The 12,044-nt window shown below is 39.1% G+C and overlaps 2 protein-coding genes across 2 annotated transcripts in view; one reads left to right on the forward strand and one right to left on the reverse strand.

Annotated features, from left to right (window-relative positions):
* NT5DC1 (5'-nucleotidase domain containing 1) overlaps nucleotides 1-12,044 on the forward strand; it is a 125,426-nt gene that overhangs the window by 14,893 nt on the left and 98,489 nt on the right. The window lies entirely within an intron of this gene.
* COL10A1 (collagen type X alpha 1 chain) lies at nucleotides 1,747-8,512 on the reverse strand. The gene is made up of 2 exons (XM_058836271.1): nucleotides 8,374-8,512; nucleotides 1,747-3,874 (listed from the first exon to the last, which is right to left on the reverse strand). The coding sequence occupies exons 1-2, from the start codon at nucleotides 8,510-8,512 to the stop codon at nucleotides 1,989-1,991; spliced, it is 2,025 nt and encodes a 674-aa protein (XP_058692254.1). The 3' UTR covers nucleotides 1,747-1,988.

Raw genomic sequence — 12,044 nt, forward strand, 5'->3', positions numbered from 1 at the left:
TATCTGAAGTCCCACATGTTCAAGGAACAAAGACATAAAGGACAAAACCAGATTTAAAGTGGATGGATGGATGGATGGATGGATGGATGGATGGATGGATGGATGGATGGATGATAAGGGTTAATGAACTGTGCTTTTAAGAATGCTGCCTGGGCCCAGTTTCTTCTAAGTTAATTGGAATCACTGGGCAGTGTGGTTCTGAGCTGCTTAGCGCCAAACATCTCCAACAATTTCAAGCATGTGCTTTGGCATACATTTCATATGTTAAGTAATTAAACAGAAGCCTACTACTTAGTCATATTTCCCAGCTCCCATATCCAGTTCCTCTATTTGTTTCTGAAACAAAAGTTCCAAGTTGGTAGAGTGGATAGGCAGCAGCTCATGCTATGTTTAAATACTAGGAAGTGCTGTTTAGCTAATGTTCATTTATTATTTTACTGATTTACAGCCTTAACCACGGGTTTTCTTATCCAGCAGCACTTAGAAAGAAAAAAAAAAATCTTCAAGTTAAAGAATTTAACCTATTTCATGGTGGGTCTTTACCGTTTCCAAAACATAATATGGTTTTGCTCATGATGGGTCAACCATCAAGCAAAATGTATCCTAGCTTTTTTATTAACCCCAGTATATTATCAAGTATTTAGGATATTGCTGATTTTGAATGTATGTAACATAACAAGCCTCAAGTTCTGCTTTCATGAAGAAATGGTAATATCACAAAAATTTTAAACATAGGCCTACATACTTTCAGTGCAAGGGATTAAAATCTTCTGGTTTAAAAAAATAAGAAGCCAACTATAGTAGTTTTAAGGGGTCATAAGGTTTTATGAACTGATATATTTGTATCATATATGCATATGATACTTTTAAAGCACATGAATGGCAGCTGTCATTGGAAGAAATGTGTGATCAAACTTTTAAGATTTCATAATTCATAGGCTGACTTTTCATAGTAGCATAATAAATTGATGAAATGACTATTTTTTGTGAGATGTATTTGTATGGTAAATATGATTATGTCTACTGTTTAATTACTGCCATCATCTGATAAATTTACTCAATAAGTAAAATATATTCCTTACACTATTGTGTTTTAAAGGGATGAATGGTTCAGGAAAAATCAGGGCAAGGATTATCTCCAGTTTCGAGGTGTTAAAGCTGTTCTGTTTTTGTAAGTGTCTGCATGCTTGTGAGGATATGTTTTTAAGGTTTGGATTTGGTCAATGTTTTTTTATAGTACTCTGAAAGTTACAGAATGTTAGGAGATTCAAAAATATTGAACTAGTTTGTTGCATCAATGTGCGTTAAAGAAAGCCAAGTGGATTTTGAGGCTTCAAATCTGGTTGTTTTTTCATATTGTGAAACTTTAGATCTTCAGTAACATGTAGTAATTTGTAAATGTACCTTTCTCCAAGGTAGTTATTAATTAGTAAGAACAGTAGAACTAAATGAAAACTGTGATTATGATATGCACTCTATTAGTGTTGTCGTTCTTGTCTCCTGTCGGATAGCTTAAAGATGAAACTGGATTTAGAATGTTCCTGAAGTGTATTGTTCAGCTGTTGAGGTGACTGTGGTGTATTTGAGACCATTTACTTGGAATAAGATGCCTTCAGTTAATTCCAGTATAGTGAAATATAATTTAGCATCCTTTATTGTGTTATGAGTTGTGATAGTTAGAAATTCTGATTTTCCTTTTAAAAGAAAAAAAAAAAAAAAAAAGAAAAAAGGACAGAGACTGCTGTATTATATTAATTCATAAAATTTTTATGTTGCATTCAGACAATTATCATTCAAAACATTTTTTTATGACAATTCTCTAAAACAATACAATATTATTCTACTAGGGTTGAACCACTCTCTTCCAATTACTCGTTCCCTTCTCCATTCCTGTTGCAAAAGTTGCATGACCTGCTAAGGACAAATCAGATCAGTGCCTGGTTAAAATGGTCTGAAGGAGAGTGTGTCAGGACAGGGTAAGTGGGATACTAGATGTGAGAAAACAGGAAACCTGAGAAAGAAGAGTGAACATACTCAGAGGAGTAGAGACCATTAGATTCTGAATTGGGCAGTTGGAGCCATACTTGATCATTCTCCATGAGATCAATGACAGCACTGCCAGAGGCCTGGTCAAGGTATCCTTTCTTGTACTCATCATAGGTGTACATAATTGGGGTGCCATTTTTGTAGAGTGCAACCCAAACGTTTGTTCCTTTTGCATGTACATGGTAGGAGAAATAGTACAGTCCAGGGGTCCTGCAGGTGAAGATTCCTGTTCTGGGGTCATAGTGTTGCTGCCTATTGTACAAGATCTTATCAAATTTGATGGGGACTGTTGCTGCAGGGTAGGCTTTTGAGAGGATGACACTGAAAGCAGACACTGGCATCCCTGTCAGAGCTTGGTTTACGCCTCCTTTTATGAAAGATATCCCTGATAGCTCCCGAGACTCTCCCGCTTTAACATAGCCTTCGGGCATTACAGCTTGGCCAGGGGGACCAGGAGGACCTGGGGGGCCAGGCAAGCCAGGCTCACCATTGCTGCCTTTAGGCCCAGGGGGTCCAGGTGGTCCCATGGGTCCACTTAAGCCTTTGGTGGAAATGCCTGCTGGGCCCGGCAGTCCTGGTGCTCCTGGCTCACCCTTCGCGCCAGGAGCTCCTGGCAGGCCAGGGGGCCCAATGGGACCTCTGATCCCAGGTATTCCTGAAGGCCCTCTGGGGCCTGGCTCACCATTGGTCCCTGGCACTCCCTTGGCTCCTTGTGGACCCATTGGACCAGGCAGCCCAGGTAGCCCAGCAGGACCTGTATCGCCTTTTGGACCTGGGAGCCCTGGGTGTCCCTTAGGACCAGCAAGACCCTGCTCACCTGGGTATCCCGGTTTTCCCTCTAATCCTGGTAGGCCTCGTTCCCCCTTGGCCCCTGGGAATCCTGGGTGGCCTGCAGGGCCCATGTCACCTTTGGGCCCAGGTAGGCCATTCTCGCCGGGCAAACCTTTGAGTCCATGAGGGCCCATGCTCCCTGGTGGCCCGACTGGCCCTGGTTCTCCTGGCACACCAGCTGGACCTTGGTCTCCTTTAGGTCCTGGAAGGCCAGGAGGACCTTCAGGCCCTCTATGTCCCTTCATCCCTGGCAATCCTGGCTTTCCAAAACCTGGCAGCCCCGGGGATCCGGGCAACCCTGCAGGTCCAGGATGTCCCTTGGCTCCAGGGATACCTGCTGCTCCTGGTGGTCCCATTGGCCCTGGCTTGCCGATGCCAACTTCTCCAGGTTCACCCGGGAGACCCTGGGGACCTGGGAGACCAACTGCTCCAGGTGCACCTGGAAAACCTCGGTCACCTTTCAGACCTGGCTGACCTGGCAGGCCGTTTTCACCAGGTTTCCCTATCCCAGCAGGACCAGGGGGGCCCCGGGGTCCCTGTGGGCCTGGAAGACCCCTGCCACCTGGGCGGCCTGGAATTCCAAATCCGTTTTCTCCCTTTTGTCCATTTATACCTGGGATACCTGGCTCTCCCTTCTCACCCGGGGGGCCCCTTGGCCCCTGAGCTCCTGGAGGGCCCTGTGGTCCTGGCTTGCCAGGGACAGTCAGTCCTGCGGGGCCGGGGGTGCCAGGGGGTCCTTGTGGCCCTCTTGCTCCTGGGAGTCCAACAGGTCCAGGTTCTCCTTTTTCACCATTTAGTCCTCTTGCTCCTGGCTTTCCTGGTAGACCTGGCACTCCTGGCTTTCCAATTGCAGAGAACCCAGGTGGTCCTGGGGGACCGGGAGGACCCTGGGGACCTGGACTTCCAAAGCCTGGCTTTCCTGCAGGACCTGGTTGTCCTCTTGGTCCAACGGGGCCTGGGGGACCAGGGGGTCCTTGTTCCCCCCTTACCTGCACACCTGTGAGAGAGAGGAAACCAAATCAGCCAGGTTGATCAACAGCATATTTGCAGACAATGTAGCATGGTGGTAAAATGCATGAAGGGTTAATTTAACCTCAACCTTGTAGAAGTCAAGTTTCAGCTGCTGTGTTGGTCACTAAGAGCCTCATTCAGAGTAAAAGTGTTTCACAGCCCTTACAAGTGCAAATTTATTGGAAATGTGAGATATAAGGCCTCTAGAATTTTTTTTTTTTTTTGCTTCAATACATTCAGGGTCATCAGAGAGGTTAAAAAACGCTGTGCAAGTAGATGCAGACCATTAAGTAAGAAGAAAATATCCCAGACAGGTAACAGATTTAGCAAGTCATCAGACTTGATGAACGAAATCTCAGAAAGTTGTCTGTGCAGGTGCAGCAGCTTTTCAGAAGCAACTTGATGCTACATTTAAGTGGTGAAAATTTTGTTCTTCTCTGCCCCCTACATTCAAAAGTCACCCATGGCACTGGTTCTTTTGTAAGTATATGAATGTTATATTTTCAGATATTGTCTGAAAGACTTTTTTCTGTCATAAAATATTTACACAGTAGCAATGTCACAACTGATAATTCATTTTACTGCTGTAAGAATTCTGGCACTATTATGGGTTTTTTTAATACTACTTCATTTTCTTAGTTACCAAAACAGCAGGTGGAGCCACTTAACCAAATGTCACAAATAGAGAAATAAACAAAAAAGCTCACTGCTCAGTTTTATGTGTGCCTTGGAGGAGCCAGCAAATTTATGTTGAAATTAGCATGCTGATTTGTTGGACATTACATACAAGTTTAACACAGATACTGTGAGACTACTTCAGCAGTTTGCAACAACTGGCAGCATTATAGAACAAACTGGCATATCTGTGATGGATGTGAATTCAAGAAGTCATTTTGAAAATAAAAACTGAAGGATACAAAAAGAGCATGGATTCTGTTTTTTATAATGGCAACACATTCTATTGAATGCTTATTTTAAAAATATTATTAAATGATCAGCAGTTGCATCAGCTACAATTTTTCCTTTCAGTCTCTCACAAAAAGACTAGTGTATGTATTGCATGTATATATATGTGCACATGAAAGTTTATACAATGGCTATTTGTCTGTCTCTTAGATAATAAACTGCATATTCCAATATGTGGCTAGTCTTGTTGAAACAAAAGTGAGGTGAAAGAGGAAACTATTCTTCTACATATTGGTTTGGATTTTTTAAAATAATAGAGATGCTTATGATAAACATCTGATTTTGCTTTGTTATTGGATCTGCAAGGTTGCCTTCTTCGTGTATTGACAGGGAAATTGTTCTTATCTGGAAAGTGCAGAGAGTGCATTTTATTTTCTACTGATGCATAAAATCAGCACAAATGCATATCAACATATTTTGCACATCTTCCTATCTCATCCTTCTTAAGGCCATGAAAAGGAAGATAGCTGTTAAAATGCTACACATAGAAAACGAGAATGGTCTGTGATTTATTTGTGATATATTGACAATTTTTTTTGGTGGCAAATTGCATTAGACTTTAGGTCAGAGTACATCTCCTTAGTTCTTCTACCATATTTTAGATGCAGATATCAGTCCTGGGTTCACAGAATGGTGCATCCTGCCAATTTTGCCTAAGATGTTAAAGGCAATGTCAGCACTCATGTTGTTATAGAGATTTTCTGTGAGCTGTATTGTTCCAAAGTTGTGCTGCTTTTAGATTAATATTGTAATTTTAATTGTGTTGCCTAAAAGCAGTGGTTATTCCACTGAGGAAAAGACTGCTAAATCCATTAATAAAGTAGAATTTATACCAAGAACATTGAAGTATTGATTGGCTCTTTTACATGTCTCAGCACATACCTTGATGCAAAATTGGTTTACATTCTCTAGTGCAATCAAACCCTATATATGTATTGAATTAAATATGTAGATTTTAACATAACCTGCAGTAATGGCTTATTTAAACATTGCTGAATAGCAAGGCCTCATTAAAGTATTGTTTTCACCTTGGGCTTTTCAAATATTTCAAGCCAAAGAGATACCTGTTTAAAAATTATTTTCTGGAGAGCTGTCAAGACCAAGATTTTTAAAACAATTTTACCAAACTAAATGAAGCTTTAACAGGCTTTGGTTGCCAACAGAAATTGTGTGATCTGTTTTATGTTGTCCTGAGTCACCAGTTTGGGTTTAGACTGAAATTTCACTTCCAGGCTGGTTTTTGACAAAGGTGTACAAAGCTAAAAGATAAATTCTTGGTAGCTATATCTGTAGAAGTCAATGTTTGGTGATCAAATTGGGAAAGTAAGCTATGATGAAAATCTTGCCATTGCTGTTTGAACTACTTGGAAATGGAACAATTCACTAGACAAAAGCTGAATTAATTTGGTTCTCTAGGCTCCTGTTTTACTCTTCTGAGATCATCTCAGATTAGAAGTGAGGATCTCCAGCAGTCTTCCCTCTTTAAATTCTTCTAAAAACTCTTTATAGGATGCTTATTTTCCAGACCCATGCATAAAAATCCTCCATTTCAATGCTTGCTCACCAAATCAAAATTTGTCAAGCACTTTTGACTGACTGGACTTGCATGTCTGTAAAACTGTAGGCTGTTCCTGCTATTGAGGTCTTATATATAGTCTTCTGTTACATTTCCTAAATTGGGAGCATTTTCCATTTCTCAGATTTTGGTATAATCATTCTCATTCTAAATATTAATTTAGATACATTAGATTCTGTGTTTGTATATAAAAGTGAAAACTTAGCTCAGGACAATTTATTTCCCCTTTTTCACACCATTTTCTGTCTACCCTGATTCTTGCTTAATTTGTTGCTGGTTTCCCACTTCCCAAATGTTTTCTATGGAGGGGGAAAGAAGAACCACTATGAGGAGAAGTGAAGTATGGTAGAGGATACCCAAGTAGATATTATACTTCACTTAAAAATAGTATAAATATGTAAACCATTCTGGGTAAAGTCATGGAAAAACACAATGAAAAGTTAATGAGGGAGGAGGGAGGAAATGCAGCATTTAACTCAGTGAGAATTCTAGTTAGCAAGTCCTCAGAGTAGCTGTTTATGTGCACGTACCTAAATCTGATCTGGGAGTGCTAGGGTTCCAGGAAGTCCTTGTGTCCAGGAAGACAAGGGATGAAACTGTGACAGTATTTTGGTATAGCCCAGGAAAATATCTGGAGGGTAAGGTTCCCAGCCATGCTGCTCTCACTTGTTTCTTACTGCAGAGATTCTTGGAGCATGTGGGTTGTAGCTGGTTGGTATGGGGCCAGTACTGACACCAGCTGGTATGAGACCAGAGTCTCTTTGGGCTCCATGTGTGCTGCTCACCTTCTGACAGTCCATAGGAACTGTCTGCAGAGCTATTCTGAATCAAAAACCTCTGAATGAAGGTAATGTGGATGCAATGCCCTGAGCAGCAATTCTGCTCTCCACATGTGCCCATGTCATTTTTCTGGTGAAGAGAAGCTTTTTTGCTAATGCTGTTTTCTGAACCCCTCATTCAGTTTCCTCATTTCCTCCCAAATGTGATTACTTTAAATAAAAGTGGATGGGATACAGCAAAAAAAGAAAGCTATTTTGAATAGTCTGAAGATGTCTGAAAGAAAATAATGCTAGTCTCAGGGGTTAAGGTAGTATGTTTACAAGGAAGATTCACTTCTCTTAATTTTAGTGACAACAACTTTGAATAGTCATTATGGATCAGAGGCTTTGAGTTCCAAGATTTTTAAGGAAGACGTTGGCCTAAGCATGGAAAATAAAACAAAGCTCAAATAGTTTCAAACATTAGGGATAGCCACCTGCTCAACTTAAAGGGACAGAGAGGATAATCAGAAATAAGATTGAACAATGTAGCATTGCAGTTATTTATTGCCTATCCAAGCTGCCATAAGAATAATTTCTGCAATGAAGAGGGATTTTTAAAATATACTAATGCTAGAATTGTTATGTTACTATGTTCTTATCCTGATGATTAAAGCATAAGCTTAAATCACTCCTGAAAAGCTATATAGAACTTTATAGCACATTTTTTACAACTATATATCATTTTATTTTGTCTTTCTGTGCTTTAAATGGGTTCTTCATTTGCCCATATGTATCATATATATATATTTGAATTCACTCCTAAGGTCTGTTTTGAGTACAGATAACATGACAACATATGTAAAAGTTCTTCTTGAATGTAGGTTAAGTTGTAGGTAACAGGTCTGTTGCTAGAAACCCCAGTGCTGAATCAAGAAATTTGAAGATTATGTTGTACATCCTTATGTACACAATCATGGTGTGTTACTCCCAATATTGAAGCAGAGATCTGGGGCTGTTACTTTGTTTCTGCTGTATATTCTTTCTCAGTGATAAAATTATTTCAATAAACCTAAATTGTTAGTGAACTTTTAATGCCAGTAGTATAAGCAAAGAGCTTTTGTTCATGTATTGAACCTCTAGGAATAATTGTGTTAGTTTATTATTATGAGATAGTAAACTCACCTTGACTCTTTACGTTGTATGGTAGAAAATGTGGCCCCTTGATGCTGGATTGTTTCTGGTATCGCTCAGAAAAATATCCGTCACCACCATGGACAATGTTCAGACAAAACAGCAGCAGTAAAGATACTTGTAAATGCATGTTTCCAGATCTGTTCTGTGTTAGAGAAGGTAGAGAAAGTTTGCTGTAATGAAAAGCTGTTTAGCTCTGGTTTTGGAGCATGAATAGATGAGTTTTCTTAAATTGTTGATATTAAAAGTAACGTTATTTTGTGCTTACTTCCATCTGCTTTCACTAGTTTTGAAAAATGCTCTAAGAAAAAGGCAATCAGCACTGTTATCACTTTGAAGGATGGAGCTGTTGTATAGATTCGAGGCAATAGTCTCACTCTTAGGAAATAATAATTTTGATTGGCACCTTATTCAAGAGAACAGTGTTCAGAAACAGTGATTATTTTAACTAGACCTCCAAAGTAAGTTCAGGAGTTCCATATACCAAAACTCCTGAAAAGAAGAAAAGTTTTCAGTGAAAATACATAAACACTTCCATGATCTTACTGCCTCTATCTAATGCTATAGAAAAAGATGAAGTCCTGGTTACTTCAGCATCAGTGGCAAAAATCTCTCCAAGGCTGAAACCTGATTTTTACCTGTAACCTTACAAACAGCCCCAATGGCCGTGACGATGCTGTCACTGGCCCTTAAAGTATCAACCCTTTTCCCTCCACAAAACAGGCATCCTGAAGAAGTTACCTTCAAACCAAAGAGAATGAAATTAAATCATGACATACCAAAATGTTGTGGAGCTCCAATGCAGAGTGGTAGAGGAGTGAATCCTCCTCTGCTGAGGAGTTCTTCTGCCACTGGTGAGTGAGCAGAAGCTGATGATTTCAAGTGCACCCTTGAGTATTTATCTGGTTTTCCCCTTCGTTGGGTGACTGCTGGACATAAGCTCCTCCCCCAAAATCAGTAAGCAGTAATTACCTGTGTGTGTCTAAGTGTGTTTTTTAGGGGTGGGGGAGAGCTATTTTGGGCATTCATCCTAGATTCTCTTAAGGGGCTTTTTTTGTTAGTTTTTTTTCTCATTATTTTCTTGGATTTCTTATTGTTTATGAGATTGTATTGCTCATAGCTTGTTTTTTTCTAAAATTTTATAGCCCCTCTGTTTTTAGAATTGATACAGGTAGCATTAGGAAAAATTATGAACTAGTAAGTAAGGTTAATAATTCCAAGTGTTCATTTAAATTTCTCTGTAAATGTTTTAAGGAAAGACCTATACATTTTGAACTTTGGTGAGCTGTTTCTTTCAGGAGTAACCTCACTAAAGTTTGTAGGGACCATTTATGTAATTAACTAGAGACTATTTATGAGAGTAATTGTTCACTGGGATACAAGTGAAGAACTCCAAACCACTTAAGATGTTTATAGGGGAGTTGTCAGAGAACCTGATTGTTTTAAGCAGTTATTTTAGGAGATTATCTTCATGTTGTATCTCTAGACTTCTGTTTTGATGTTGGAGGTATACTACTACACATATAATGCAAGTAATGTTTCTGTATTATGAAATTTTGAAATGCTAGTTCACCTTACAGAAGGAGAACTTTACTGTTTCTGGTTGTAACAAATGTACTGAAATCCACACTGCTTAATTTTGCAAGTGTTAATATAGTTTGTGATGTTTGGGGGGTTCAGTTTAGTAAATTTAAACTAATGCTCGTTTTAGTGTTGGTGGATCAAACCGGGTTATGGTACTAGCTCTTAAGAGATTTTTTTAAACCAGTCTTGCTTAATGGACTGTAATGACAGATTGCAACTTCTTTTTTTTTTTTTTAACAAATCTTATAATGATTCAGCATCATTATATTGAAGTTCCATGCTAAATAGGCAGTAACTCTCAGTCCCTGAATCATTTGTGACTCTGAATAATCTTTTAAAACTGAAGGTCAAAATAAGAGACAAGAAACAACTTTGCTGATTCAGGACGAAACTGTAGAATTAAATATATAGTGCACTTTGCTTTAAGAAAAGATACCTACACATAAAATTATCTGTGTATTAAAACTCTTCTGCCAATTGCAGACTTCTTTGATATTCATATATGGTATTCAATTTTGTAGAAGTTATAGGAATAGTAACAAATAATGTGTACTACTGTCGGTTCTCATGCATGGTAGGTACAGAAGGAACATCTGTTACTGTTCCAACCAGAAGACTGAGCTGGTGTGGCCCTGAACCCTGTGGCTGTCCTGTGAAATGACAGGTTAACGTGGGCTGAATTTTACCTGCTCCATGTCTTTGTTTAATTCCACACTCTTCAGCTTTTTTGGCTTTTATGTATTATGGCAAATATCCTAGAACACAAGTTACTGTACTGAAAGGGACCAGTGGACCATCAAGTCTGTTCTGCTTCCAATTGTGCTAATACCTTTTCTTACTTGAGGTCTGGTTTAATGTTTTAACTTAAACTGGTGCAATAATTTATTCAATGTATTGTTGAACAGTTCTTTTCTTCTATTCTTCTTCCTAACCATCCTATAGTACAGCACTATTCTTGTACTATTTTTGTAAATAACACTTTTTGCTGCAGACTAAAGCCTACTTTCTCCATTAAGCTTGCATGCCTGACCTGGTCAGTGATTTTCAGAGAGTTTGCATATCTGAAATGGCATTTCTACTCCCCACATATGTATTCCATTTCTTTTAGTCTTTCAGAGAAAAAAAACTCTGTCCTCAGGTTTTTTGTGTAACTTCTCAAGGTGCTTTATTTAAAAAATTAGTCCCTATAAACTTATGAGAATCAAGTCATACACTTTTGACAGAGGTAGCAAATATATGGGCAGAAAGTTTATTTCCTCCTTGAAAAAACACAGCTCCAGCCCCTTATTTGGTTCATATAAATCCAAAAATAGTTTTTGATTTTTTTAAAGCATTTAAATATACAGCCCTCAGTGGGAAGTGTGGTTGTTGCTAATTTGACAATATTTGGTTATGAACAGCAGGAGACAGTTTCATGCACACACAGTTTTGTGCTAATTTCTTGCCTAATTCATAAATACCCCCAAAGCAGGCACACTTATGTTACAAAAGCACCAATAATTTACACTGATATTTGCCCAGCAGCTTCGCTTCCTGCCTTGGCTCCCTCTGGGCAGTAAGGTGAATAATCTCTATGTGTCTCTGCATAAATAGGGATGATTGTGGGGTCTGAAGGTATATACAGGCCAACCCGTTGTCCTTGTGATTAACCTGAGCTCCACCCTATTGTGCTATCTCATGCCACTTCTTTGGCTTGAGGTTTTGTTTTTTGTGGGTGTGGGAAGTTGCGTTAGAATTGGAGCTTGCTGCTTTTGTATGTTTTCCCTGTTGCTGTGGCTATTTCATATGGCAAAGCACTAACATGCATTTAGTGCCAAGTGTGCATATGAAAGGTGTGCTATGGTATTTGCCCTTGCAAAAATATGTGCAATTATGTGCAATAGACACACTTGTGTATATCTATTTATTTGCCCTTGCAAAAACATGCACAATAGGCAGACTTGTGTATATGTATTTACAGTAACAGCACATTGTAAACCTAGAAAGGTTATTTGCAAAGCTGTTTTCAAAATGCAAACCTTCAGGTGCTTTTGTTTTATAGTTACAGGTTTAAAAAGTTGTTGCTTATGAATGAAGGT

This window comes from Poecile atricapillus, chromosome 3 (genome assembly GCF_030490865.1).
Source record: "Poecile atricapillus isolate bPoeAtr1 chromosome 3, bPoeAtr1.hap1, whole genome shotgun sequence".
Taxonomy (NCBI): Eukaryota; Metazoa; Chordata; class Aves; order Passeriformes; family Paridae; genus Poecile; species Poecile atricapillus.

Coding starts and splice junctions, on each gene's coding strand:
- COL10A1 (XM_058836271.1), bottom strand. CDS start 8,512: ATGCATTTACAAGTATCTTTACTGCTGCTGTTTTGTCTGAACATTGTC. Junction 3,875..8,373: donor ATACAACGTAAAGAGTCAAG/GTGAGTTTACTA, acceptor TCTCTCTCACAG/GTGTGCAGGTAAGGGGGGAA.